Raw genomic sequence first — 27,965 nt, 5'->3', positions numbered from 1 at the left:
CCCCATAGGCCTGCCAAGCCCTGTACTTGCCCAGCCTCAAGATCGAAAAGCCCAGCAGAGTCAGTGATAGAGACATCAGTGGTTTAATAGATGGGGGATCTTACACATCTGAAGCAAGGTCCTGGAGCGACACCCCAATTCGTGCTGTAGGTAACAGGAAGCAGGATGGCAGGACATGGAGATAGGAGGTTTTGCTACTAAGGGAAGGGGCAGATTAGCAGCTCCAGGGGAACTGAAGTCAGGTGGCTCATCAGTTACCAGGGAAATAGCACAGGGACACACCCCTCACAGCTCCTTTGAGAAGCTATCAGGTGGAGATGTTTGATGGAAAGATTAGAATAAGCACTAGCTGGGGCCAGGGCAAGTATGTAGGAAGGTCAGTCCTGTGAGTAGGGTGCAGGTGAAGCAGGGACTGATGGTACACTGAGTTTCAATAAATGAAGTCAAAATTCCAATTTTTCTTAAAATAGCTTACAAGATATAGAGTATAATTATGTAATTCACATACACAATAGTTTACAGAAGTATTCATTTGTCTTACACAGTAATTCTAGTGAAGTGAAAAATACAGGCTTGTTTGGATCAGGAAACAAAGGCACAATTGAACTTGCTATTCCATGATTAAAACAAAGAATATTCTAGAAAGAAAAGATGACAGAGTAATTAATCAATTGAAAGATATTTCCATATTTCCTGTTTCACTAACAGACTAAGCAAAACATCAGACTGCTCTAAAAAAAAAAAAGCATGCGAGGTAGGTAGGTGGGGGGAGTATTGCTCAACTAGTTAATAATATTCTGTTTCTCAAACAAGGCAAATTCAGAAAAATGTCAAAATGTCATTTTGGTCTTTATTTTTGGACAGGTAGTGTGTTTTTATAAATCAGTTTTACATGTGCTACTTTCTGCAACATCAAAAGAAACACAATATATTTTTCATATATTCCTTATCACTGCAAGTTCACTTTCAAATAAATGTAAGTAGCAGGGTAGAACAATATGTTTCCACATATTGACCAGTGCAACACTGACAGTTACAATTAAGGTATTCAGGAAGCCTGAAAATTCAGATGTACTAGAACAAGCAAATTTACTTCCACTTATTAAAGAAAAAAATAAGGAAAATATGCAACTTACATATTTTTCATGCAAGAACGTTAAACCCTATTTCCATGCGAAATAAATGGCAGTTTAATAGTTAAATGATAATTTTGAAGGAAAAAAAAGCTAAGAAAAAAATAAAAGATAAAACAGGAGTATGCCTTTAAAAATTAATGAACAGAATAAAACCAAATGTTATATAGTTCCCCGCTTTATCATGAATACTGGCACTGTTTATTTCATTATTTATATAATTCAGTTTCTATGCCTAAAAATCCCAGTGAGATTGAATGGTTTGGGTCAGTCTGTTTTTCTTTAATGAAAGAACCCCTAACTTCTAGATATTAAAAACTGTACCCTTGCATTTGTGTTTTAAAAGCACAAATATATTTCTTATGTATCAGTGGCAACCAATTAACAGACATGTTAAGATACTTTTTTAAAGTTCTGTGAATGTTGTCATTAAAAAAAATCTTGTAAAGAATCACAATACTGCCAGCGTCTAACTAGCGCGTCCACAGTGCCTCATTCTTGTGACTTCCCAGTCCTTTATCACAAAAATTTATTCTAATAAGGAGTTCAAAGAATTAATAAGACACACCATGTGGATAATTGGGGGTTTAAAAACCCATGGCTCTGGGCAACAACGATTATAGTTAAAAACATCCATCCACAAAGAGACTGTGTTCCTAAAATTTTCAGACTCAACTGGCTATAAACAAAACATTCTGGGGGCAAGACTTCTGCACACTGACAATACTTATCAGGCATCAGCTAGGCCACAAGTGAAGGGAGGTGACTTCTATCAAAGATCCGGGGTAGCAGCTGATTTTGAGATGGCACACCTCATACATTCTGCTCGGAAAACACGAAGGCATTGACAGAGGACTAAATTATGCACTGAGAGACGTGGAGGGTTTCTTTGCACTATCATCAACAGTGGGATCGGTCCCTAGTATTTAAAAAGCAAGAAGCATTTTCATACACACAACTGAAGACGAAGGCTTGACCTAGGAGAATGCATCCAACAGATCAGAGAAGAACTCGGAGTATGCAGGCAAGTGTTTCCTGGCATTAAAAACCATCAGCATTTTTGGCGTGGTGGCTATCTTACCACCATGACGAAGTGAGCCATTTATTTGAGTGATCAACAAGGAATGAATGCATCCCCTGGTTCCTAACGCAGGAAACATCTAGTTCAACACGTGACAGGTGCTTCACACAGGCTGGCTGCTGACAGCCCATTTTACTCAAGAAACCTGATTATATGGAACACTTACTGAGTGTACCCAATAAGTTACGAACATGACTTCAATGTCTAATAAACACAGTATGAACATGACTTAAAAAATAGTTCATAGAGTTGTTACACTTCCCTAAAGAAAACCTGTAAACATCTGGTGAACGTCTACTGGTAGAACATTTAAAACTGGCCAAAAAATGCCCAGGAAACGTTTGGCCCTTCGGCACCCAAAGCTCCCAAAATATAACGTTAAACATCTCTGCTAGAGGGATTTCAGTAGTCTGAAAAATTGCATACCTGAGTGGCTTCAATGCTCTCTCCTAAATTTTAAGTAAGTGCAAGGAGTTTCAACACTCAGGAATTGCATAAGTGTTTATCTTTCCTCAAAATAAAACATTGAATGATATAGAGGTAGCATAACTTACTAAATTAAGTTTAAAATGAAAAAGAAAAAAAGCAAGGTTATTTTCAATAGTCTTAATAGAATTATTACAAGTATTGAAAATCTCACAACTCAGGCTTTCTTCTACCTTGTTTTAGACAGCACAGTATGCTCAGCCCCCCTTTTACTATAAGGATATCGATGAGTCCAGGCACCCTTTGGCCCTGTAGCATCTATTGCAACATCAATTAAAGAATCTGGAGTCACCCATCTCAGGAAGATGAGGAAGAGAAAGTTGAATACAGCCAACAGAGCAAAAATGTAGCCTGTCACGGGGCCACAGTGAGAAATGAGTCTGTCCAGCCGTTTGTCCATGGGTAACACAGCTTCTCCTGCCACTCGGTCGTATACCTGGCGGGAGAGAACCAAAAATGAGCACATGGCAGGCCGCAACAAAACGATGACCTACACAGGTCAGGAGTGCTTCAGAGATGTAAACAGGAAGCACTTACAATTCACTGTTGTTACAGTAATGATGTGATGAATGAAGCTGCTTACACTAAGTACTGCCATTTGATTCACTTATGGATGCCTCCTCTGGACAAATCACTCGGGTATTTTTACCCTGGGACACCCAGATGAATCTACCTCGGCCCCTGTGCCCTAGGGGATCCCCAGCAATATTTAACCAACTAGGAGAATTCCGAAGTCCTGAGAAGCTGGAATGGCTTTGGGGGCTGCCTCTGTTGAGGCCGTGTTTAATTCAGCAGTGACTTCCAAAAGCAGGACTGGCCCTTTAGGACTCCTTGATTCAACTACTACCAGAAAGTTACAATCTACGGGTTCAGAGAGGCTCTTCTCTCCACAGCCATGAGAGGCTGAGTTGCCGTGCACAGGCATGGAGAAAACAGAGACATTTCATGGATGCCAAATAAAAGGAGGGGAAATGGATGGGGGAAATTTGGGTAGATGGGACAGGCCAAACACTGGCAAATAAAGTTCACTGCTGAGAACTGGTAATAGATGGCTTGCTTTTTTAAAGAACTGCTAAGCACTAAACTCTGAAATATTCAAAAAAAAAAGCTCTCTGAAGTTACTTCAAACACATAAAATGGGCCGGCCTTCGTGTTTTTTAAGTGCACATGGTCATTACTCGTGCTCATTCTCACGTTATCAGATCTGTAAACTATCTCGTTTTGACCTCAGCAAAGTTCTGATGTGCAGAGCAAGTTCTAAAGATCAATGGTCTCTGAAAGGTACGGGCTGTTTTTGTCTAGCTCCTCTACCCTGAGGACATTTGGAATACATTTTAGTTAGAGTTATGTCGAGCATTTTCATACTGTTCACAGGGTTCTCGGGGCAAGAACACTGGAGTGGTTTGCCATTTCCTCCTCCAGGAAATGGAGATGGTTAGATAGCATCACTGACTCAATGGACAGGAACTTAAGCCAACTTCAGGAGACACTGAAAGACAGGGAAGCCTGGCATGCTGCAATCCACAGGGTCACAAAGTGGCAGACACGACTTAGCGACTGAACAACAAATGTCAAGCATTACACTGAGTGGTGAATTATAACTGAAAAAATATCTTTTCAGCACAAACGCCAATTTAATTTCTTGATTAATTTTTCTAGATAGCAGTTAAACTAAGGAGTTGAAAGGGATCAAACACCCTGTGTGAAACAGGTAGAATTAAAAGAGCAACTAGAAACTCACCCGTACGTCCACCTTTATTTCTAGGTCAGTTAACTTATGATCTCAAGTGACAAAATAATACTTTGCTACTATGGAGAGAATGACAGGCTTGACAATCCATTAGCGATAAGGATTCACTTTCTTCTTTGCATGTATACTATAAACCGTCATAGAGTGTAAAACTGAAAACAATACAGATGTTCTACTATTACTTTAAGCGTAACTGAAGGAAAATTTGTGGTTTAAATAAAACCCCAATTCGCTCCTTTAACATAGACTGAAAAACTATCACCATAATTCTTTGCCCCTGAACTTGCTATGTATAACAGGGCAAACTTCCGAGGTTTACATGTTGATCAAAAAGGTAAGGCACAATTAGAGCTATGGTTTTCAGTCAGGGTGGGCCTCACTAAGAAAAGCTGCCTAACCAAATATCCCTGCCCACCACTCCCGAATTCCACCCCTACCCCCTCGCAAAGGGTCTTGTGAGAATCCAGCAGTGGCAGGGGCACAGGAAAATAGAAATCAACAGAGCCTGAAAGGCTCCTGGGACAATTCTGCCACGCACTCCCAGAAAGCACTCAGTGCTGTGCCCCAACTGCCACAGGAAAACAAGGAAATGTAGTTATTTCAAACAGGTGGAGTCACTGGTGGAGTTAACTTCTAGAAAATACCTCAGGGTTATTTCAGTCAAAACTGTTTGTTAATGCAAATATCTCACGTTTCAACAGAAAATGTGTATGACAATTTTTGGAGAGTTTTTTTGCACTTCCATTCAAATACGGGCTCACCTTATGTATGGGAATTTACAATTTAAGCCAGTTAAGACTCTGTAATGACCTAGAGGGGCTGGGTGGGAGGGAGCGGATATATGTATGCATATAGCTGAATCACTTTATTGTATAGCAGAAACTAACACAACATTGTAAAGCAATTATATATATAAAAAAAAAAAAAAAAAACAATCACAAGAAAGCCTTTCTGTTTGCTCAGCTCTATGTAGCTCCCAACTTTGGGCTAGAAACTAGCAGCTCCACTGAATACAGGTAAGAATACCCAGCACTATCTTCTCCAGGGTCCCAACCAACTGTCCTTCTGCACAGTTTCCAAATACTAAGAAGCACAGCATTTCCATTCAGCTTGTTATGTTGTAACAAGAGGCAGGAGGCAGACGAAGTAATGAGAGGCAGTTAAACAAGGACAAAATTGAGTAGAATAACTGAAGTACTGACCTCAAAATAAGGAGGCATTTCCCACAACTGTACTCTCCTACCTAAGGACATTAACCTATTTCCTGCACCTGTCCTTTTGGAAATTCTCTACTGCTGCTTTCTATTTGTGATCCTACTTACATTTGTCATGTGCATTTGGAATTCTAACTTACTATGTTCCTCGTCAGCCCAAAGATGCAAAAATCTCCTTTCAATTAAAAAAAAAAAAAAATCACAGCAGCTAGCAAGAGCCACACAAGTTCTGGAAGTAGCCTGAATTAAATATCTGTAAGTTACAAAGTTGCCACAACTGGGCTAAGCAAAACCAGGTATTTTCCAATAGACCTATATGCTTTAGAATTATAAACAGCCTCAAGAAAATGTCTAAAAGTAGATTTTAATATTAGTTTTGCCTCTAATTGTTGTAACTTCTAGAAAAGTCTGTAACTCTTACATGGCCAGTTTAATGAAAGGTCTAGATACTGCATTACTATTTTTCAGATGTCAAAGGCAATGATCTGACTAGAAACTTAGCCTAGTATATACAAAAAGAAGTCTCATTTGGAAAGAGACTTCATAAATTTAAGCAATAGAGAAGAAATGGTAAACCTATAATAAAAGAAGTAAATGTGTATGTGAAACATCAGGTAAAAATTCCAGACACAATCTTCAAATACCCTTCTCTAGCACGTGACGTACTTTTTCAGTTCTCTCTGCAACGTTCCTCCAGGTGTAGAAAGTCTTTACAATGTTATGGATATTTTCTGGAGGTGGCAATGCTCCTGATTTCAGTTGGAAAATAGCTTTTTCCAATCCCTCACACAAAGATTTTACAGAAGGCTCACATAAAATGATAAGATTTTCTGGAAGTACTTCAGGAATTCCACCAACCCTGGTACTTACAACCTTAAAAAGAAAAACAAAACAAAACAAAAAAATGTGATCCACCAGAATTCATCTCTCAGGTAAACAAGCAAAACCAACTTAAAAAAATATAACAGACTGCATCTGATTATTTTTCAAAAGACACATGCAGAAACCCCAGCAATGTAATAAGCCCTCCAAGCTTTTTACCTGTAAACCACAACTGGCTGCTTCCACAATCGCCATGCAGAATGCTTCCGTAAGAGAAGTATTAAGAAAAATATGTCCTTGAACTAAGACATTTCTAACATCCTTGTGCTCTAAGGCTCCCAAGAGACGCACTCTGATGTTTGAAACAAGAGAAGAAAGAGGGGAGTAACAATCATGGTATAAAAGAAATACCATTCATAAGCTTCTAACCTTTTCCATCTCAAAAGACTGGTATCACCCAACTCTGATCTAAAAGTCATATAAAACTGTTTGGTTAAAACTCATAGAGCTATACATATTTCTAACTTTTGTCACAGATCAAATTTCATCCTCTCCAAAATTAGTTTGCCTTCCATGAAAATATTAATACACTTTGATGAGTAAATGTTAAAGTATCATTTCTAAATAGGAAAATGTCTCTTTTAAATTGAGGCTTCACATGCACACAGCTCACCTGTTATCTAAGTTAACAAGGAAGAGAAATGTTTGAATCTGTATATGCAGAGCAATTTACATGATTTGGGCCATGTTATTTAAATCACAACTCAGTGTGGCTTGAGAATCTGCAAACACTTCCAATCAAAGTAGTTGTTTTTTTGTGCATTCTTGGGTGCCCCAACCAGTTTCTAAAGTCAAATAATACTGGGCTAAAAAAAAAAAATAATGAATACCCTATCTAGGGTTTCCCATTTATATCATTTTTTTAAAAATAGGCTTTGCATTACTTTATCAAGTACATGTAGCAGAAGCAGCCCACTTAAGGCAGGCACGAAACCAAAACCAAATTTAGGTAAAAGATTATTTTCTCACCCAAGACAATATGGAATCCATCAATACCTGTCATGGAGCTGGTATCTTTCCCGTACTTCTTCCAAAATGATTCTCTTTGGTCCCTCTCCTCCAATTATGAATTTTAAATCAGGATATTTCTGACAGAGTTCAGGTATTATACCACTAAGTAAATCGGTCCCTGAAAACATAAAGTTGAATGTTGGAGATGTTAATAATTAAAGTTTTTATCAGAACTGAGAATGCACTCACTTCGAAAAGTACTAGCTTACATAAGCAGGGAAACAAATTCCCTTAACCCTTTCCTAGAATGGTGGAATCACTCACAAACTATCAGGGGTCCCCCAAGAATTCTGGAAGATATATACACTGACACCATTGTTACCTTCTACCCACTCAGTTTGTAGACTATTCTGTTTTGAAAGTATTCAAGTTATTCACCTGTGATTACACAAGGCCTGTGACTAAAAAAGGCATTAGAGGTAGCTAACATTTCAGTTAAATTTTTCTACAGAACAGGAGAGCTGACTGGAGATCCGGGGCTTGTTCCAGCCTTTGTACGAGCAAGGCCTTTGACAATGGGAAAGTTTCCCGATATAGAAGACAAAGAGACCACTGTACCTAAAGTCCAAGGTCTCTTTCAACCATAAAATTCTACTGAACTGTGATTCTACCTCCTACTATAGGTAAGGGCTAAGCAGCAAAACATAACTGCTGCCTCCATTTTGTTAAGAATGCGGTTTGTACACAGGATTTTGCAGCGAACACTATGGTATTAGCAAAATTTATAAGAACAGTCCATCTAAACCTGTGATAGCCCACTTGCCCCAAATGACAGTGGATGAAGGTGGAAGGACCTCATGTGCCAGATCATTATAGTCTATAGAACGAAAGGGTGTATCTCGGTCCTTTCTTTCCTTTTAATGAAATACTTTCTCATAATATGTAAATACAACCTCAGGCAATAAAAGGCAGCAAAGTAAATTATGCTCCACTAGTCTGAAAAGTGGCTATACAAAGAGACAGCAGTAGTGATGTTTCAGAATTTAGTTCATTAACAATGACAAACCACACACATTCAAAAGTAAATGTAAAATAAGCCAATTAAAGCTTAAAAAAATGCACACAGACACATACACAAGAACTGCACTTCAATCAATCTTCCCAAATATAGGCAGATTATTAAAAAGATGGTATGAGAAATAATAAAGGTTCATTTTAATTAAATAATTCAAAGTAGGATTAAATAAACTGCTAGTATTTTCAAAATATGACTGCATTAGCAAACTCACATGTGGCATTTATGAATTATGAAACCTTCTCATTAAAATCTTAGCTGTTTCAAGTGTATCATCAAGCCCATCAACTAGATTCTAGATAAACTAGACGTTTTACTGACTTCTAACAATCAGCCTCCTGTAATTCCTTCCCCTCTTTCTTCTAATACAAAGGTTAAGAATCCATTCTTTAAATGAAAAAAAAAAAAAAAAAACAAACACAACATATAGAGTAATAATCGGAATTCCTACCAACAGCTAACACTGAGTGCTCCCCACAAGTAAAAAATGCTCTGGTACCTCTACCAAGAGCCTAACGCAACGAAACACACAGGACTTTCAACTGCCATATTCACACAAAATGGGCAAGAAAATTTCTGATTCAAAGTTCTTTTAAAGCATAGTCTAACAGTATTTTCAAGAACTTCCTGAATCTATACCTAGGATAATGGCTGGGCTGAGGATGGAGGAACAGGAGACCTTAACTTGAGAAGGGCTCAACTCAGGCTGGTTACCTCTGTTACTTACTGTGTAACCTGGGTGAGTTACTTACCCTCTCTGAGATTCAGTTTCTTTGTTACACGCAGATAACATCTACACTACAGTTGGGAGGGTCAAATGAGGTACTATACCATGCACAGGCTTTATCAACTGCAGAACATAAATGTAAGTCATCATTACCACTAGAGCAAGAAGTGGGGCATGCCTGCACATGCACAGGAGCACTGCGAAACCCTGCCTAAGAGCAAAACAGGCTCAACAGAAAAGGAAAGAGGCCGGCCAGGAATCCTGGGAGGTAGAACTTTGATTTATCCTCTTACTTAATACGTTTCAGTGGCCTTTGATATCTGGTCCAAATGAACACCTCCTGAAGAAATTAATTTATTAATAATTAACAGGCCATTAATTAATCTCTTTGGGGCTACAGATATGGCTGTTCTGTCTTAGAATGTTACTGGCAAATGGAGAGGGTTTGATAAATTTTTTTTTTAATTATTGAACTGAGAACAGGAAAGGCTATAGCTGCTGTTGGTTAGCTCAGCTGGTTAAAATACCATGATTAGTGAGGTAAAGGTACCAGGTTCAATCTTTGAACAGATAAGTTAATTCTGCTCTGATCCTTGACCATGTATGCATCATATGCTTTCTTAGCTGGCTCTGTCACCAGGGTATATTATTTGCTAAAAAGCAAAAAACAAACAAACAAAAAAAAAACAGGCATAAACACATCACCAATCTCCCAAGAGGGATTCAGAACACAGAATGCTGCTCCATTCGCATCTTCTTCAAGAATGAAAGCATGCCACTGCTTTCACGCCTCAAAACGCAGTTCAGTGGTTCCCTCACCAACCTCGGTTTTATCGGATCACAGCAGACTAAGGCTGTGCATTCCTAAACCATCCTGACCAAGGCCCACATCTGCACTCCCCAGTGCACTGGGGCACTTCGGATCCCACTGCTGAGCTGCATGCGTACCAGGAATCAGCTGCATTTCTCCACAAATCTGTTTGATACCAACTGCACTTGTTATTGTATTTGGCTTACCTAATAGTGCATAAACGGACAAAATGAGTTTCTGTGAAGCTAAGCTGAACAGTCTGAAACATTCAGTCAAGACACAGAAAAAGTCCTTGTCAGATCAGGGGGTATCCTGAACCACTGTGTAAGATCAAAAACAAATGGAAAATCCAGAGGTACATCACTTCACATGCCTTTAGGTTCTCATCACACATGAGAGACCCAAATTGGCAACTGTTAAATTATGCTTCTTGAAGGTGACTGTGCAAGAAAGATGATTCAGCTCAAACCAATGGACCAGTACTCTTAAGCCTACAGGCCTACATCTTATTGGCAATTCAGTGCATGGTAACAGTATTTTGAGTAAATTCAAATATTTTAAAGGGTGGTTACAAATTATCTTTTTAACAATTCCCTACTTTTAGCGACAATTTTGATTGCTGACAATTGGTTTTCCGATACCATCCAGAAGACCATTTATGTTTTGAATAACCAGACTGCTTCGGACTTGGAGTCAGCGAGGCTGCGGTATCCATGAAATGCTGCAGAGGCACTGAAACCATCCTCTCTGGGCACAGCAGACCCTTCCCGAGTACTTTATAGGAAGCATCACTGAACCTCACAAGATCACCACTGTTGCTCGAACCACACAAAACGAAAAAATTGAGACTCAGAGATGTTAAGCAGCTTGTCATTGATGACACAGCAGGACGGAACCAGATTAGGATTTTGGGCCATCTAACCCCGCTTTCTTCATCACTTACCTGCCAATACATTATTGTCTTATCTACACTGAAAGGAAATAAGCAAGCTACAGAACAGCAATGTGCAGAACAAGCTCACTGACTCTGAGTAAATGAATTACAAACGACAGGAAAGCTATAAATCAAAACATTCATTAGGGTCATCCCTGAATCACATGGTTACAGCTGATGTTAGTTTTCACCCTTGGGATTTTCTTAGCTTTCAAAATATCTGCAATGAAAAAAAAAGGGTTATGTGGTAGGCTGGGCCCTGTACTTCTCACTGTATATGTAGGGAAATTTTCAAAAGACCTGAACTATTAAACAGCATCAGGTTATCGTTATTCCTTTAAGCAACTATTAAAACATCAAAGGTGGGCGGTAAGGGTAGGAATAGTATTTACCACTGTTTCAGAAATTTCTCCTTTAGGATGTATAAAACATATTAGAGCCTTGTTTACTATATTTAACACAGAAGTAGTTATAAAACCGTAAAACAAAATGAGAAGCCCAACAATCATTATAACACAGATATTCAACAGCTTTCTACAAGGAAAAAAAGGCTGCGCAGTACAATTGTAGCTATCATTTCATTACCTTTTCTGTAAACAAGTCTGCTGACAACAACAATAGTTATTATACTATCATGCCTTCTAAATGGGTCTGGAGTGAAGTCAGTAGGATCTACAGCATTAGGAATGACGGACACTATTTCAGGATTCAGTGCTGCTCTTAGCACAGTGTTTTCCTTACTAGTGTAAGAGACACAAATTATGTGGTTTGTGTCACAAAGAGACACAGTTAGAAGCTTGTTTGTAAGCACCGAGCTGACATCAGCAAATCCGAAAAGGGAATGGTCCGTGAAGACTGTCTGGAGGCCCATTGTCTTGGCGTGGAAGAGGGCATCATGGGCCATGGCAGAAAAGGAACTATGTGAATGGATTATCGTGACTCTCTCCCGAACAAATATGTACCTGAGCAATGGCAGACTGTGAAAGAGGGTCGTGGCTGTAGATTGGTTGTACATGACTTTCAGAGGCAAGTAATAGACTTTGAGGCCATTAGTGAGGTAACGGATGCCTTTGCGATTTCCGTAAGCGTGGGTGACAATTATGACCTTGTGCCCTCTTTCAATCAGGCACTGAGAGAGCTGGTAAATGTGACTTTCCACGCCTCCCATGTTTGGGTAGAAAAAGTCCGACACCATGCATATATTATGGGCACAGGTCCTAAATGTGTGAAGACTTCCAGGGATGACACGGGAGAGTGATGCTGAGGAAGGCTGGCCACGCCCACCTCTTCCTCTATAGGCCATGCTGAGACGGTTTAGGCATTAGTCCTCAGAGCAACCCAGTTAAGATAGGTGTCCTCTAGTACCTGAAAGAGAGAGTAGACAGGATCTCAGCTCAGAGACAAAATGCATTCCGCACTCCAAATCCAGACATACATATGTTTTAATGTTAATGTAAATCTGTTAGCTCTCTCCCTAGAAATAAAACATACGATGTAGTCATGCATTTGACAGCATTTACTTGCTTACCATTTACTGTGGGCCATACAACAAAACTAGACTCTGCAATGGTCCTCATACCTTAATTTTGATCTAAGAATACCACTACACATAATTTTAAATAATTACTTTGCCATACTAACCAAGCAGTTTATCCAGACAATTAGATGTGCAACTCTTTACAGAAAAGGCTTGCTAACCTCACTTCAGAGCTTAAGCCATTGACTCAAAGAATCCCATCAAGTTCGCTAGTATTAACTCTGTGGTTTACACTAGAAATATATCCGGAACAAGAACTGTCTTCTGAGAGCAACTTTCTAAAGTATCACTTGTAGCACATGCCAGACCTCACTTTCCCCTTCCTTATTCAAAAATGGTGATAATCAAACCATTCCTTTCATTTCTTAAAACTTTCAGTTATGTACATCTTCCCTCCACTAATGACCCTTTCTTCAGTTCGGAATCTAAACATAAAAACTAGAGATGGGCTGGATCTGGGGCCATTTTCTACATCTGAAGCAGGAAATGTTCAGCTAAGGGGTCCCCGAAAACATCAGTGCAAAATGCGCAGGAAATGTTCAGCTAAGGGGTCCCCGAAAACATCAGTGCAAAATGCGCACTAAATATTCAATATGACTACAGAGTCTTAGATTGTTAACGCAAAAGAGAAAGCAAGTGAAACTCATTCTCAGCTTTTACAAATGAGATTTCCATGCCTCAAGAAACTCAACAATGGGAAGCCATTCTAAAGGTCTGAGTTTCTGATTCACCACAAACTCAGAAAATGCAAAGCAACAGCTTGTGCAAAGTCTATTCTCTCCAACAAGGTCATCTTTATTTTAAACACAGTCTCAGAAATAATAAGTGTTTGTTGAGCTGAATTTACTAATTAAGATTCAATATTACCAAATCAAGAGATAAGTTTGTACTGTTAAGCAGCTTCAGTAAGGTTTTCTTACTGTGGTTTCTCACTTAAACCTGAATTTCCAGTTCCATTCAATTTTAAAAGATGAGTGATAATGAAAACAGTGAGTAAAGCACCAGATGAAATCATTTAAAGTTCTGTCATTAATCTGCAATGTTCTGTGAGCAATCTGCCTATCAGGGTATCAAGCCTAACACCTTCACGGCGTAAAAGCGCAACAAACGTTACAAGCACAAAATCTTAAGATTTTAAACCTGAAGAGAAGCTTGGAGATCTAGTGAAACAACTCTTTTATTTTCCAAATGACAGGTTGAGCGATCTGTCCAAGGTCCCCACTCAGCCACTTAAGTGGCAAATGCGAGATGGCCGTAAAATCCACAGCCACAGTCAAGGAGTCCCTGGACAGTCATTATCAGCAGACTTCTGAGAAGCCTTAGAGTAACCCGGGGGGCGGGGAGGATTGGGGTCAAGAGGACGGTGTTTCCAACCCACCCCTGGGCGCCGTCCCGGCTTCACTTTCTGAGGTCGCTGGGGAGCGCCAGGGCCAAGGAAGAGATGACTCCGCCTCAGTCAGCAACCCCGCGCGATCAGGCGCGGTCTCGCCTGAGACGCCAGAAAGTGAGCAGGAAACCGAGGCCGAGGGTCCCGGGGCCGTTCTTCCCGCCCTCCTCAGCCGACAGGGAACCGGCTACAGTGCGGCCGCCTCAGCGCACCCTCAGCACCACTCGACTCCCGAGCCCCTCGACCCCGAATTCTGAGCCTCAAGCTAGGTCGGCTTCGCCCCCTCCATCACCGGCTATGCTCCCCTGAGGACAGTCCAGTCCCAATTGGAAGATGGAGAGAGGACCGGCGACGGGAAGTCAGACGCGTACTTACCGGCAAGTCCCATGGCCGCCAGTGTCCGGACCTCCCGCGGCTGCAGCCGGAGTCCCACCCAGCAGCTCCGAGGCACCAATCAAGGGCGTCCGCGAGCGAGCGCCGCACCTACAGGACAGCCAATCAAAAAGAGAAAGTGGAGTCACGCGCAGGAGCGACTCCCCACCCATCAGCGTGCGATGTAACGTCAGCGCGCGCCTACACGTGTCACCACGATGTTCCGGAAGACTTGTTTTCTCTGTACTGAAAGCAGTAATGCTCGGTTTAACCTTTTATGTGAATTCTTAATGTTGCGATTCTCTAAAAATCGGCCTTGATCTCTTGCTACACAAGCAACCCACCAGGACTCTTCAACCGGGTAAAACCAGCACTCCCCAGCGTGCCTCGCAGCGACCCATTGGCGCTCCTGGGAGTTGTAGTCCCGTGGCCTTTGGGGGCGAATCCGAACTTAGAAAACTCACTCCCAGGATGCACCGCACGCCTAACCCGAATCTTGCGAATGGTCAGCTGAGTTCGCGCCGTGGTTGCCTAGAAACAGTGTCTCTTTGGACGCCTGTTCTCTCTGGCTTCCAGTTGGAGAGACTTTGGGCTGGGATGGCTACAGAAAGCTGGGGTCATGGTTGCGTTTTGTTTATTGTTTATCATCTCTGCTACAGAAGCTCCGCCTGGTTTTTACCATTCTGGTAGGATTGCCTGATGTAGTGAGTAAAATACACAAAAAGTCAACGTTTTTAATAATTTGAATTTCAGATAAATAATGTTTATGTAAGTATGTCCTAAATATAGGGGACTTTACTAAAAAGTTACTCATCGTTTATCTGAAATTCAAAAGTTAACTGGGCATCTTGTATTTTATGTGGCAACCCTCCACTCTGGAGAAAAAAAATTTGAGACCTGAAATAGCAACTCCCACTCAGACTGGTTCAGCAGGCCATGGTGGTACTTGGCCAAGAGGCTAATGAATCAGTGGGAGTAGTCTGATGATCATCCATGCACTCCTCACCATTGGTACATGGAGTTCCCAACTGAGGAAATGCTTTCCTGAGCACCATCACCACCGTCTTTACCAGCACTCATTTTAAGCCTGTAGAAAGGCTATTAATCCCTGAAGATTTCACCTCCTTTCCCAAATCTCTAGAGGGAATTAAATCCTCCCTCTTGTATTTTGACAGTAGTTTGGCTATATGCTGGTATAGCATTTATCAGGTGATATTCAAATTGTTTGCCTGTCCTCCTGCCCCACCCCTCCACCTGGCCTTCTTCCTCAGCCTGATCCTTGGAGACTTGTGTCTTCTTGGGATCTCTCATGGATTTCTTTCTGAAAATTGGCATTTATATTTGCTTGTTAGTAAGCAGAGGCAAGGTCTGCTCCTGGTACTAGAAATCAAGTAAGTTTTAGTTGTATTAATGAATTTATTTATTCAATGCCTGCACAATTTCTGACACATATATATACCCGATTGAATGTATTGAAGAACTGACTCATTTGAAAAGACCCTGATGCTGGGAAAGATTGAAGGCATAGGGGAGAAGGGGAAGACAGAGGATGAGATGGTTGGATGGCATCACCGACTAGATGGACATGAGTTTGAGTAAACTCCGGGAGTTGGTAATGGACAGGGAGGCCTGGCATGCTGCAGTCCATGGGGTTGTAAAGAGTCAGACACTACTGAGCGACTGAACTGACTGTACTGAAAAAATTCCAAGGGGTGTACCTTAAAAAAGTACAGGGAACTGATATAATTTATAGAGCACTTTGGCTGTAGACTTTGAAATGTATTAATAATTTAACTTTAATGAATAAGGTTCAAGTGGGAATAGATATTCTGCTCTGTGTTTATATTGAAGCATCAGAGAATAAAAGTTATGGAAGACTCAAGGATACTTACACAAGCTTAATAATGTGCAGTTGGTTTCCCAGATAAGACCAACAGTACCAGGTGGTACAGCACTGTTTTGGTCTTCTTTTTCATGTTTGCAATAGAAGGCAATGGCACCCCACTCCAGTACTCTTGCGTGGAACATCCCATGGGTGGAGGAGCCTGGTGGGCTGCAGTCCATGGGGTCGCTAAGAGTCGGACACGACTGAGCGACTTCACTTTCACTTTTCACTTTCACGCATTGGAGAAGGAAATGGCAACCCACTCTGGTGTTCTTGCCTGGAGAATCCCAGGGATGGGGGAGCCTAGTGGGCTGCCGTCTGTAGGGTCGCACAGAGTCGGACACGACTGAAGCGACTTAGCAGCAGCAGCAGCAGCAGCAGTGAGACAATAGGCTTCCCTGGTGGCTCAGTGGTAAAGACTCAGTCTGCCACTGCAGGAGACGTGGGTTCTATCCCTGGGTTGGGAAGATCCCCTGGAGAAGGAAATGGCAACCCACTCCAGGATTCTTGCCTGGGAAATCCCATGAACACAGGAGCCTGGTGGGCTACAATCTATGGGGTCGCAAAAGAGTCAGACATGACTTAGCCCCTAAGTAACAACAATCAAGACAATAACTATTGGGTAGAAATCATGGAAAGTATAAGTGAAGGTTAATCCTCATTTGTTGATCTCCCAGCTTGCCACTGTCATAGTTCTTATTACAATGTTTGTTGTTCAGTCGCTAAGTTGTATCTGACTCTTTGCGACCCCATGGACTGAAGCACACTAGGCTTCCCTGTCCTCTATCTCCTGGAGTTTGCTCAAATTCATGCCCATTGAGTCGGTAATGCTATCTAACCATCTCATTCTCTGCCTCCCTCTTCTCCTTTTGCCTTCAGCCTTTCCCAGCATCAGGATCTTTTCCAGTGAGTCGGCTCTTCGCATCAGGTAGTCAAAGGATTGGAGCTTCAGCATCCGTCCTTCCAATGAATATTCAGGGTTGATTTCCTTTAGGATTGACTAGTTTGATCTCCTTGCAGTTCAAGGGACTCTCAAGAGTCTTCTCCAGCACCACAATTCAAAAGCATCAATTCTTCAGCACTCAGCCTTCTTTATGGTCCAACTCTTATATCCATACATGACTGCTGGAAAAACCATAGCTTTGACTATATGGACCTTTGTCGGCAAAGTGATGGCAATTCTACTGTGAATCTTCTAAGATCTTGATGCCAATCAATACTCCTTCAAAAAACTTGAGTTATTTTCAAAGAAGAATAAATATTTTCTATTTTTATCATCAATTTACCAAGTGCCTACTCTGTAAAAGGTTTTGTGGGGAATACAAGGAATATTAAACACAGTGTGTTTTTAAAACTTTTCATCTTTTTCAGCTTTTATATATTTTTCATCAATGGTAAAAAGTAATCCACTTTTCTTGAAAAGTTCTTTGTATTTTAAATACTGTAGGATAGGCTGACCTTTATAAATAGATATTAATAAAGGCATGCTGTTGCCAAGTCTCTGTGGAGGAGGGGGTTGAGAAAGCTGCAGGCTGTGCCAGTAAAGTTTACAGTTCCAACAAAGTCTGAAAACATTGAACATCATGTTCATCTCTGATCTAGGCACTTAACATTAAAAGGCAAATAAATCATGATTCTGTACACACTTCACCATCTCACATGGGTTGAGACTCCATTTTTAGTCAGTTAAACCTTAAGCAAAGGTCACAATTAAAGGCTATTTTCTAAAAGTCAAGAAAAGTTGTAGCAGCAGGATGAAGAAGCTGTAAATCTGGGAATAATTCTAATTATAGTGTTCTGCCTAAATGTATGGCATCAGGGTATGCCTTTAGAGAATTTTCATGTAAACCAATAAATTAGACTAAAATACTTTCATGCAGTGGCTTCTGACTGCACATAATAGAAAGTGAGAGCAATCAGTACCAGTGGTGTATAAAATGACCTGTAAGTGTAGAAGGTATAAAATAAAAGTAGATATCACCTTCCCTTGAAATTCAACCCTTTGCAAATGTATATGTAAATGAGCTCTTGGACAATTTTGGAGTGGGAAGGCACCGCATTTGTATTGAGAACCCGCTATCTATGTACAAGGCACAAGGCAAGGAAAAATTGGCATGTGCTTTATCCCCAAGAAACCAAAACAGTTAAGGAATATGTAAATATCTATAAAAGGTGGGAGGTGATAAATACCGGGAAAGAAATACAAGAAAAATACTGGGAGTTCAGAATATTTCTGGCTGCCAATGGAAGTAAAAAGTGCTCATGCAACTGCTGGGAGCAAGATTATTCCAAGTAGAACTTGACCAAGGTACAGAGACAGGCGCTGACTGGCCAGTGAATGCTGTTGTATAACTCCACGGGGTAAGAGAAGGGGAGGGGTTCATATGGGAGAAAGTTATCTCCAGTGAAGGCTGGAACAGACTGATAGAGGATCTTACTAAGGGAAAAGGACTTGATATTGAGCCAGATTTACAGCCAAGATGACATTTTCAGTTAATATTTTGAGACTCCTCTCTTCTCACTGTGCTTCAGAAAGAAAAATGAGACATAAACAAGAGAATTCACATTATAGCTGTGGGCAAAAGAAGATCCTCAAGATTTCCATGTATCAGAAACAGAATCAAAATGCAGAACAGTGATCAGAACAAAGACAACACAGGTCCTGGGCCCTGTATGTGGAAACCCGAAGACACTGACCAGAGTTCAGCTCTTGTAGAACAATGGAGACTAACAGGTCTCTATGTGTGGCTAAAGACAGGAACCAACCCTGTGGGAGACTGTTACATGGTAGCCTTCAGTGAACCATTTTCCTATATTTGCACCCTTGTCTAATCTCCTCCCACATCAACTCTATGCTTGGCCATGTGACTTGCTTGGCCAGTGGGACATCAGTAAATGAGATATAGCAGAAGCTCAATGAGTGCGTATATACTGGGGCATGTCCTGTTGGAACCTCTCTTGAAAGTTGATGGCTATGCTATAAAGAAGCTCAGGTAAGATACTGAATCATGAAAACCCCCTGGAAAGAGCCCTGGAGAATGAGAGTTCATATTGGCCATTCCAGTGGTAGATGAGTTTCCATTCACTGGTCACAGAATCCATATAATACTTCACTATCCACTAAATAATTATTAGGGACCTACTATATGCAAGACATTGTTCCCATACAAAACATTCAGTTCAGTTCAGTCACCCAGTCGTGTCCAACTCTTTGCGACCCCATGGACTGCAACACGCCAGGCTTCCCTATCCATCACCAACTCCCGGAGCCTACTCAAAACTCCTGTCCATTGCATTAGTGAAGCTACCCAACCATCTCATCCTCTGTCATCCCCTTCTCCTCCTGCCCCCCATCCCTCCCAGCATCAGAGTCTTTTCCAATGAGTCAACTCTTCGCATGAGGTGGCCAAAGTACTGGAGTTTCAGCTTTAGCATCATTCCTTCCAAAGAAATCCCAGGGCTGATCTCCTTCAGAATGGACTGGTTGGATCTCCTTGCAGTCCAAGGGACTCTCAAGAGTCTTCTCCAACAACACAGTTCAAAAGCATCAACTCTTCGGCGCTTGGCCTTCTTCACAGTCCAACTCTCACATCCATACATGACCACAGGAAAAACCATAGCCTTGACTAGACAGACCTTTGTTGGCAAAGTAATGTCTCTGCTTTTGAATATGCTATCTAGGTTGGTCATAACTTTCCTTCCAAGGAGGCTAGGAGGACCAACCCCACATCCAAGGAGCCGTGGCTGCTCAGGTGCAGGAGGGCCTAGAGGAGCTATCCCACATTGAAGGTCAGGAAGGGCGGCGGTGAGGAGATATCCCTCGTCCAAGGTAAGGAGCAATGGCTGTGCTCTGCTGGAGCAGCCGTGAAGAGATACCCCACGCCCAAGGTAAGAGAAACCCAAGTAAGACGGTAGGTATTGCAAGAGGGCATCAGAGGGCAAACACACTGAAACCATACTCACAGAAAACTAGTCAATCTAATCACACTAGGACCACAGCCTTGTCTAACTCAGTGAAACTAAGTCATGCCTGTGGGGCAACCCAAGACGGGCGGGTCATGGTGGAGAGATTTGACAAAATGTGGTCCACTGGAGAAGGGAATGGCAAACCACTTCAGTATTCTTGCCTTGAGAACCCCATGAACAGTATGAAAAAAAAAACACGAAACATTAGGAGTAAATTAAACAAAGTCCACCTCTTGTTAAACAAATGACCAAATCCATTAAGCTCACAATTTTCATCCAACCCTTTCCTTAAATGCCTTTAAAATGGATTATTTGTGTCATCTCCTTTATCAGGTATCTCAGGCAGTATTTTAGTCTCATCCAGCTCTGAACATTATGCTGTCTAATCTGTTTCCATCTCCAAAGGGCCTCCCACCACACTGCTGTAGTCACAGATTTATGATCTGTGCTGTCCTATTAATGCATTTTCTGGCCCTGTGGCTCAGATGATCAGGGGCATCGTGCATCGCTGGCATTTACTATGTTTGCTTTAAGCTCTCTGGGCTTTCTCACATATTTTTATTTTGCAACACAATTTTACAAGTTGAAAAATTGCAGCTCACATTCCAAAGCTATTAGTATGACAAATATTCCTGTACAATGACCAGTGCACTCTAATAAGGCAAAAGGCCAGTTCCCCCACCTCCACCCTAAGGACCAGCTCCACCCCAGCCCAGACCCAGTCTCAGAGATTCAAGTGCAAGTCTCTTGGTGGTTATTGTGGAGAGTTGGAGAGAAAGCAGGGGGGATGGGTTTTGGAAGTAGAAAGCCAGATCTCCCATAGTTTTGTCCAGAATTCCCTATAATACTCCATCTAAATGGCAATTAGGAAGCCAGAGCCAGTAACCAAAATGTGGTTTGAGTTGATTTGGGGCAGATCCAGGAATCCAGTATAAGCCAAGAATTTTGCTCACAGTCATGTTTCTCTTTTGGGAAATAATCCCTTTAATGGGTCAAGGTCATTGTATTTTTCAAATTGTTTTCATTTGTGGAGTGAATTAACAACTCTCAGATACAGGTGGATGAGATTATCTACCTGTTTAGCCCGAGAGGAAACTGAGGTGCCATGAGGTTGCTTGGCCTCATAATGCCATTAATTGGCAGAGCCTATCCTTCAGTTCAGATCTTTTCTTCTCTGAGCTTCTACCTCTCTTTTTCTCCAGTGAAGATGAGCAAAGTGACTCCTTTAATTGTGCAGTGTCCCTGGACCATCTGCTGCCCCAGCTCTCAAGGGAATACTACTGCGGAGAGAGTTGTAGAACCTGGATGAAGGGACAAAGCAAGAAATTGAATCCTAATATAGTTAAGCAGCCACGTTACCTGTGAATCCTGTCAGAAGCCTGAGAATCAAATGGTACACCTAGAAGAAAGAAGGCCCATTGACATAAAGGTCATAAAATGTGGACAAGGGGAACAGTGACAGGAGAGGAGTGATGGGACCAAGACCAGTAAATGATGAGGCCATGGCTGGGAGAATTCGGGAACTGCTTAGAACCCTGAGAGAGGAAGGGCAGGCATTTGAACCAGGATCCAATAATTCTATCATTTGGCTCCAGGAGAAACAAAAGGATTTTTTGCTATACTTGTTTATTGTTCTCTATTTATTGTACTGCTCCACCCTGAGAAACTTGGCTTACACAAGTTTGATCAGGACACAATTTCCAATTGTAAGGAGGTCACAGGGTAGTGGGGAGATAACATGAACACAACTATTTATCAAAGTGTGCAATAAATGTTGTAATTGTGTGTGTGTGTGTGTGTGCACGCATCTATCTACCTACCTATGCAAGAAGCTTGGGAGAACCTCAGTTTTTAAGTTATTTGGCTAAAAAGCTTAGTTCTGCTAAAGCTGCTAAATTCCCTCTGTTATACCAAATTTTTCAGTAAAGTCTGTGCCGTCAACAAGTTATTTGTGGGAGTATTTGGGTAAAAAAAGCAAAGGAAAAAGGCTTGTGCTTCCTTCCTGGGTAGCTGTGGGACAGAGAAGAATCATATGGCTATGAGAATTGAAATATGAATAAGACCGAGAGTTGAGTAAATGCGGAAGCGTGGAGCTGGAGGTGGCTGGAAGAAACATACACCCCCAGAGATGTCAGGGACATCAGTGGGCTCTCCTCCTTCAAGTCAAGTTCAACTAGAGGTCAAGTCAAGGTAATCTGAATCTCAAAGGAAAGGCTGAAGTTCAGCTGATTTTTGAGTCACATTTATTCAACCTCGTTTAAAATCTTAAACCTTCTGAGAGCTAGTCCTTTGGTTTCCCAAAACTGGAATCTAGTTTTAGTGTGTTCATGTCTCTCCCACATCTCCCACTACTGAATTCCTTTCTCTCTTTAAAATATTTTTTCTTTAGCATAAAATTTACAGCAGTAAATTTACAGCATATTAATTAACACACAAAATTCTCTGGCTTGAATAAATGTGTTTATTTTCTTTAAATACACTTAAATATAAAACAACAGACAGTAGTTTGGTAAACTCAAAACTACAAGCTGGACAGTAATCAGATAATCAGTGCTGATCATATACATCAAGATCTGCATAAGAAAGAATCTAAATAGTTCACAAGAGAGTTGCAATTAGCAAAGGACTCAAAGACTATGCAAATTGCCTCATCTGCTCTGAGTAATTAATCACATGGTACCTGTCACTCCATGATGATCAAAACTTTTTCACTCACGAAAAAAAGGGGGAGGGTAAGGGAGATTTCTTCCTCTCCATTCCCTGGTGTGCAGAGCATCTTCTGTTAGAAGACATTTGGCAGTGAGCCAGGGAATCCTCAGCTGTTGTTTAATGGAAGGTCGGTCGGGATTCACCATGGTACTATGTAAAACAGATTTTTTTTCCCTAACACCTGGAATAGTGACAGCAACTTGGCAAAGCAGCATGCTGTTTAAATGACATGGATGGGGAACTGGGGATCAAGGCTAACTCAAGGATTTTCTCGATCCTGGAGCCCATGGGTGGCCCTTTTCTCCTTTGGAAAGCGGCAATGCTTTGGACATGCCGGTTTTCCATTTGCACAGGTTCTGGGGCGAAAGGGGCATCTGTCCTCACAGCTGTTACAAAAGAAGATAAACATGAGAATTCAGAATCAAGGACTAAATTCTAAGGAAAAACTCTGTTCTGCTTTGATTACATTTTCAGAGTAAATTTTCCAGATTCATATTTAGGATGTCAATATAAAATCCTGGCTGGTTATCCCACATGGTTATTAAAGCACAACTGCTAACTTGTAAGCATTCTATTCATCAGTAAATTTCTTGTTATATAAATCCAATGGCATCCCCTTCCTCAAAGGAAAAAATAAACATATGTCAATCTATATTAAGAGAGAGACTGAGCTAAAGAGTCAGCTGATCTGAAATAATTGTGTATATATCTTCAACTTTAGTTTTTGCTGAAGATCCATAAGCCAGCTACAGCAGACAGAATTTTCTTGATTTCACAATTAATCATCACTCTATATACTTACTCAGTTGCCAAATCTTTGTTTTATTATCAAAAAGGGGGCTTGGCAATGAAGAATAAAACTGGCTTAATAAGGAATCGCACCAAATCTAACTGGTTTACTTTAAATGTCAATGGGTCAAATATAGGCAAAAGTGAAAAGCCACTCACCTGCAGGTGTCTGGGTGAAATATCTTGTGCTTCTGGCAGCAGCTCTCCAGACTCTCTCTGCACTCAATGCAGCTGCAGTTTTCTGGGTGCTGGATGAGGTCTCTGGGACATGGCGTTTTACAGACACACTCACAACGATCTTCATCAAACTTCATGTGCTGACCACAGAGAGCCAGTTCTTGCAGGTGAGTGTGATCTAAACCAAAACAGAAAAGTGGTCAAATAGCTGTAGCATGGAGAATGGGATCCCCAAAGTTGGTTGTATTAATTACATCATTGTAAAGTAGCTTGGATTCACCCAGTCTCTGTTTTTGTAGATTTTTGTCCTTAATATTTTCACAGAATGAAGGAGATTGACCTCTGATTTCACAATACTAACACAGAATTCACATGTTCTCTTTAGTTTTTTATAAAAATGTTGTAAGCTGAATATCTTGGTAAGATTTTTTTTAAGATGTTTTAAGATTAAGATTTTTTAAGATGTCACAACTCAGAGAAGGCAATGGCACCCCACTCCAGTACTCCTGCCTGGAAAATCCCATGGATGGAGGAGCCTGGTGGGGTCGCTGAGGGTCGGACACGACTGAGCGACTTCACTTTCACTTTTCACTTTCATGCACTGGAGAAGGAAATGGCAACCCACTCCAGTGTTCTTGCCTAGAGAATCCCAGGGACGGGGGAGCCTGGTGGGCTGCCGTCTATGGGGTCACACAGAGTTGGACACGACTGAAGCGACTTAGCAGCAGCAAGATGTCACAACTAGGTTGTGACTAGTTGAAAAAAGCAACTTTGCAAAACCAAGTATCAGTCATAAAATACAGGATGTCTAAGGACTGTGAGTCTACTCCTTCTCAGTTTTAGGTGAAGAATAAAAGGAGAGAACAGAAATACTAGGACACTGTAGAAATACACAGACCTTCCAGGCTATGGGTAGGTGTATTTCCTCACTGAAGGTCATAACTCTAGTATAAAAAAATATAACATGACAATGTACTTTGATTCCACAGACATCTGTTGGAAGATACAGTTGGCTCAGAGAGGAGGTGCTGAGAAGTTTTTGACACACTTAGCTAACAGATATTTCTAGAAAATGTACAAAACAGTTGGATAATTAGTATTCCACCTCCAATTCTGATCAAGTTGAAATTCATTGGAAGAGACAGAACCTTTAGAAGAATCTGAAAATGTCACATTAGTATTCTTAAAAGGCTTGGAGGAAAGTTGTTTAGTTTCTTCCCCAAACATGCTTCTCTCCCACTTTGCCATTGTTGTTCAGTTGCTAAGTCGTCTGACTCTTTGCAACTCCATGAACTGCAGCATGCCAGGCTGTTGTGTCCTTTACTATCTCCCGGAGTTCGTTCATACTCATGTCCATTGAGTCAGTGATGCCATCCAACCACCTCATCCTCTGTCACCCCCTTCTCATCCTTCCCTCAGTCTTTCCCAGCATCTGGCTCTTTTCCAGTGAGTTCGCATCAGGTGGCCATAGGATTGGAGCTTCAGCACAGTCCTTTCAGTGAATATTCAGGGTTGATTTCCTTCTGGATTGACTAATTTGATCTTGCAGTCCAAGGGACTCTCAAGAGTCTTTTCTAGCACCACAATTCGAAGGCATCAATTCTTTGGCACTCAGCCTTCTTTATGGTCCAACTCTTACATCTGTATATGACTCCTGGAAAAACCATAGCTTTGACTGTATGGACGTTTGTCAGCATAGTGATGTCTTTGCTTTTGCTTTTTAATAGGCTGTCTAGGTTTTTCATAGCTTTCCTTTCAAGGAGCAAGCATCATTTATTTTCATCTGGCCATTAATGATATTTCAAAATCTTGTGTTGTCCAACCTCATAGGCTTAACTGCTCTGTGGTTGATGATCTTTGAGGGCTCATGTGGAATGGGTGTTGAAAGGCCAGATCTGGGGATACGCCATTCTGAATTGTATGAAGAGGAAAAAGGTAAGCTTTGTAAAGCATATCCCAGTAAAGCATGTGTCACTTTGGAACAAGATAAGACTAGATAGAAGCTCTGAAAAGATTTGCATGGATCACTAGGTGACAGTAGAGACTCTCTTAGAACACTTCCGGCCAGCCCAACTCCGTTCTTGGATAGGTGATTTAGGGAAACAGTCTACCAGGTATTTGCTGAGCTTCAGCAATGTAGTTGGCCATGGCCAACCTCAGTCCTTACAGACAAGTTAAAACTAACAGAGAAACGATATAGGAGAACTGAGTGAAGCAGTAACTAGCTAAGGGCGATACCCAGAAGTACTGGCTTTCAATTTCAATCTTAGGGAAGTTGATGATGGGATACCAATGTGTTAGGTCCTCAGCCTTGTTCCATTTATCATTTTGATCAATAAACTGATAGAATTTTTCCAAGTAAATTCTTGAATTTGTGGGTGTCTGGCGGAGAAGGCAATGGCACCCTACTCCAGTACTCTTGCCTGGAAAATCCCATGGACGGAGAAGCCTGGTGGGCTGCAGTCCATGGGACCGAGAAGAGTCGGAAGTGACTGAGCAACTTCACTTTCACTTTTCACTCTCATGCATTGGAGAAGGAGATAGCAACCCACTCCAGTGTTCTTGCCTGGAGAATCCCAGGGACAGTGGAGCCTGGTGGGCTGCCGTCTATGGGGTCACACAGAGTCGGACATGACTGAAGCGACTTAGCAGCAGCAGCAGAAGGAGTTAAAATCCAGAATCAGGACTCCCCCCCCCCCCCCCCTGCCTTTTTTTTTCTTTTTTTTGGTACTGTTAGTTTTCTGTTTTTGTTTTGGGAAACGGTTTAGTGCAATGGCCTAAATCTAACAAGATGAAATTGGACTTCAGTTCACTAACTCACATGTCCTCATTCAGGGAAGAGAAGTCATTGGAGAAAGGCAGTTGGCTTAATAGCCACATGTATGTGGGGGAAAAGTATTTAGTGAACAGTAAGCTCAGTACGCGTCATGAGTTTGATGAGGCCACTTGAGAAGTGACTGTGAACTTGGCCCATGTCAACTGCACTGTGGAAGATGAAAATTAGAAATGATTGTGATCTAGGCTACCTCCTGCCTCTCACTTCCATCATTGCCACAACTTCCCAAAAGGTTCCCTTCATCCTTGCTTGCCCCAAGCCAATCTCTTCTCTTGTACACTGTCACTGGGTTGATTTTGTTGAACTCCTAACTGGTGCTGTCACTGTCCACTTGAACTAGTTGCGTGGTTTTGTTTTGTGTTTAATACCACATCCAAGCTCTGGGACACGGTTCACAAGGTCTCCCATGAAGCCCCCTGGCTTCCTCTCTCATATCTACCCAGCCCCCTGTCTCTATGTCCTCACCATGCTGAACGTTTTCCAGCACCCTGATGTGCTGGGTTCTCTCCCTTGCAGCTCTGAGCACTCATTTTTCCCCCGCTCAGAGCATGCCTCTCTTTTTTCATTGCTTTCCCTACTCATAATACATGTATACCAGCTAGGTCCCTCTGCAGGAATTACCTTCAGCAGAAAGAAGCTGGCTCCCCCAAGGTTATATCCCCTCTAGAGGAAGCCCATATCCAGTGACCAATCCATAGGACCCAGCCCCTCTGTCTCAATTTGAGACATCCCCCAACAGGCTTGGCTAACACCTCTCAGCAACTGCCATACAGTTCAACTTCTCCCCCTGCCAAGTCCTGCCCCTGCCCCTTCACCTTTGAATGCATTCCTGCAAGTAAACTCCTGAATGCCAATCTCTCTCCCAGGAGCTGTGTTCCAGGGAAACCTTAACTAGAACCACCTTAAGTGCTATGTATACAGTTTTCCACAATAGCTTTCTTTTTGGGACCTATTTTTATTGGAATGTAGATGATCTACAATATTGTGTTAGTTTTAGAAGTACAGCAAAGTGAATTGGTTACACATATATCCACTCTTTTTTAGATTCTTTTCCATTATAAGTCATTCCAGAGTATTGCATAGAGTTCCCTGTGCTATACGGTAGGTCCTTGTTGTGTATCTCTTTTATATATAGTAGTGTTTATCTGGTGGAGAAGGCAATGGCACCCCACTCCAGTACTCTTGCCTGGAAAATCCCATGGACAGAGGAGCCTGGTCGGCTACAGTCCATGGGGTCACTAAGAGTCGGGCACAACTGAGTGA

General features: G+C 41.6%; 3 protein-coding genes and 1 long non-coding RNA gene across 7 annotated transcripts in view; 1 reads left to right on the top strand and 3 right to left on the bottom strand.

Annotated features, from left to right (window-relative positions):
• ASB11 (ankyrin repeat and SOCS box containing 11) overlaps nt 1–600 on the bottom strand; it is a 32,124-nt gene extending 31,524 nt beyond the window's left edge. Inside the window, exon 1 of one of the 2 annotated variants that reach the window (XM_019955889.2) lies at nt 542–600. Coding sequence is in view for 1 of the 2 variants with exons in the window: in XM_070783593.1 (XP_070639694.1) it covers nt 105–177 (73 nt within the window). In the remaining variant the exon portion in view is untranslated. Of the gene's footprint in view, nt 1–104; nt 483–541 lie in introns of those variants that run through there. The other variant, XM_070783593.1, reaches the window with a different exon arrangement.
• A 230-nt stretch (nt 601–830) lies between these two features.
• Nucleotides 831–14,449, bottom strand: PIGA (phosphatidylinositol glycan anchor biosynthesis class A). The gene is made up of 6 exons (XM_019955886.2): nt 14,344–14,449; nt 11,630–12,409; nt 7,543–7,675; nt 6,706–6,838; nt 6,331–6,537; nt 831–3,136 (listed from the first exon to the last, which is right to left on the bottom strand). Exons 2-6 carry the CDS (start codon nt 12,345–12,347, stop codon nt 2,870–2,872), a joined length of 1,458 nt encoding a protein of 485 aa, XP_019811445.1. The 5' UTR covers nt 12,348–12,409; nt 14,344–14,449; the 3' UTR covers nt 831–2,869.
• A 1-nt stretch (nt 14,450) lies between these two features.
• On the top strand, nt 14,451–17,506 carry LOC139180964 (uncharacterized). Its single transcript, XR_011565136.1, has 2 exons — nt 14,451–15,026; nt 17,105–17,506. It is a non-coding gene; the product is annotated as an uncharacterized lncRNA (long non-coding RNA).
• A 3,004-nt stretch (nt 17,507–20,510) lies between these two features.
• Nucleotides 20,511–27,965, bottom strand: part of VEGFD (vascular endothelial growth factor D) — a 47,007-nt gene continuing 39,552 nt past the window's right edge. Inside the window, exons 6-7 of one of the 3 annotated variants that reach the window (XM_019956376.2) lie at nt 23,849–24,044; nt 20,511–21,492 (exon numbers count right to left, since the gene is read on the bottom strand). In XM_019956376.2, coding sequence (XP_019811935.1) covers nt 21,417–21,492; nt 23,849–24,044 — 272 coding nt within the window. In that variant the 3' untranslated portion in view covers nt 20,511–21,416. Of the gene's footprint in view, nt 21,493–22,510; nt 23,287–23,848; nt 24,045–27,965 lie in introns of those variants that run through there. The other 2 variants (XM_070783592.1, XM_019956375.2) reach the window with 2 other exon arrangements.

This window comes from Bos indicus, chromosome X (genome assembly GCF_029378745.1).
Source record: "Bos indicus isolate NIAB-ARS_2022 breed Sahiwal x Tharparkar chromosome X, NIAB-ARS_B.indTharparkar_mat_pri_1.0, whole genome shotgun sequence".
NCBI lineage: Eukaryota > Metazoa > Chordata > Mammalia > Artiodactyla > Bovidae > Bos > Bos indicus.
The sequence above is the reverse complement of the archived record's forward strand: the minus strand, read 5'-3'. Positions and strand labels throughout refer to the sequence as shown.

Coding starts and splice junctions, on each gene's coding strand:
- PIGA (XM_019955886.2), bottom strand. CDS start 12,347: ATGGCCTATAGAGGAAGAGGTGGGCGTGGCCAGCCTTCCTCAGCATCA. Junction 7,676..11,629: donor CAGACTTGTTTACAGAAAAG/GTAATGAAATGA, acceptor TTATGTTTTCAG/GGACCGATTTACTTAGTGGT. Junction 6,839..7,542: donor AGATACCAGCTCCATGACAG/GTATTGATGGAT, acceptor TTCAAACATCAG/AGTGCGTCTCTTGGGAGCCT.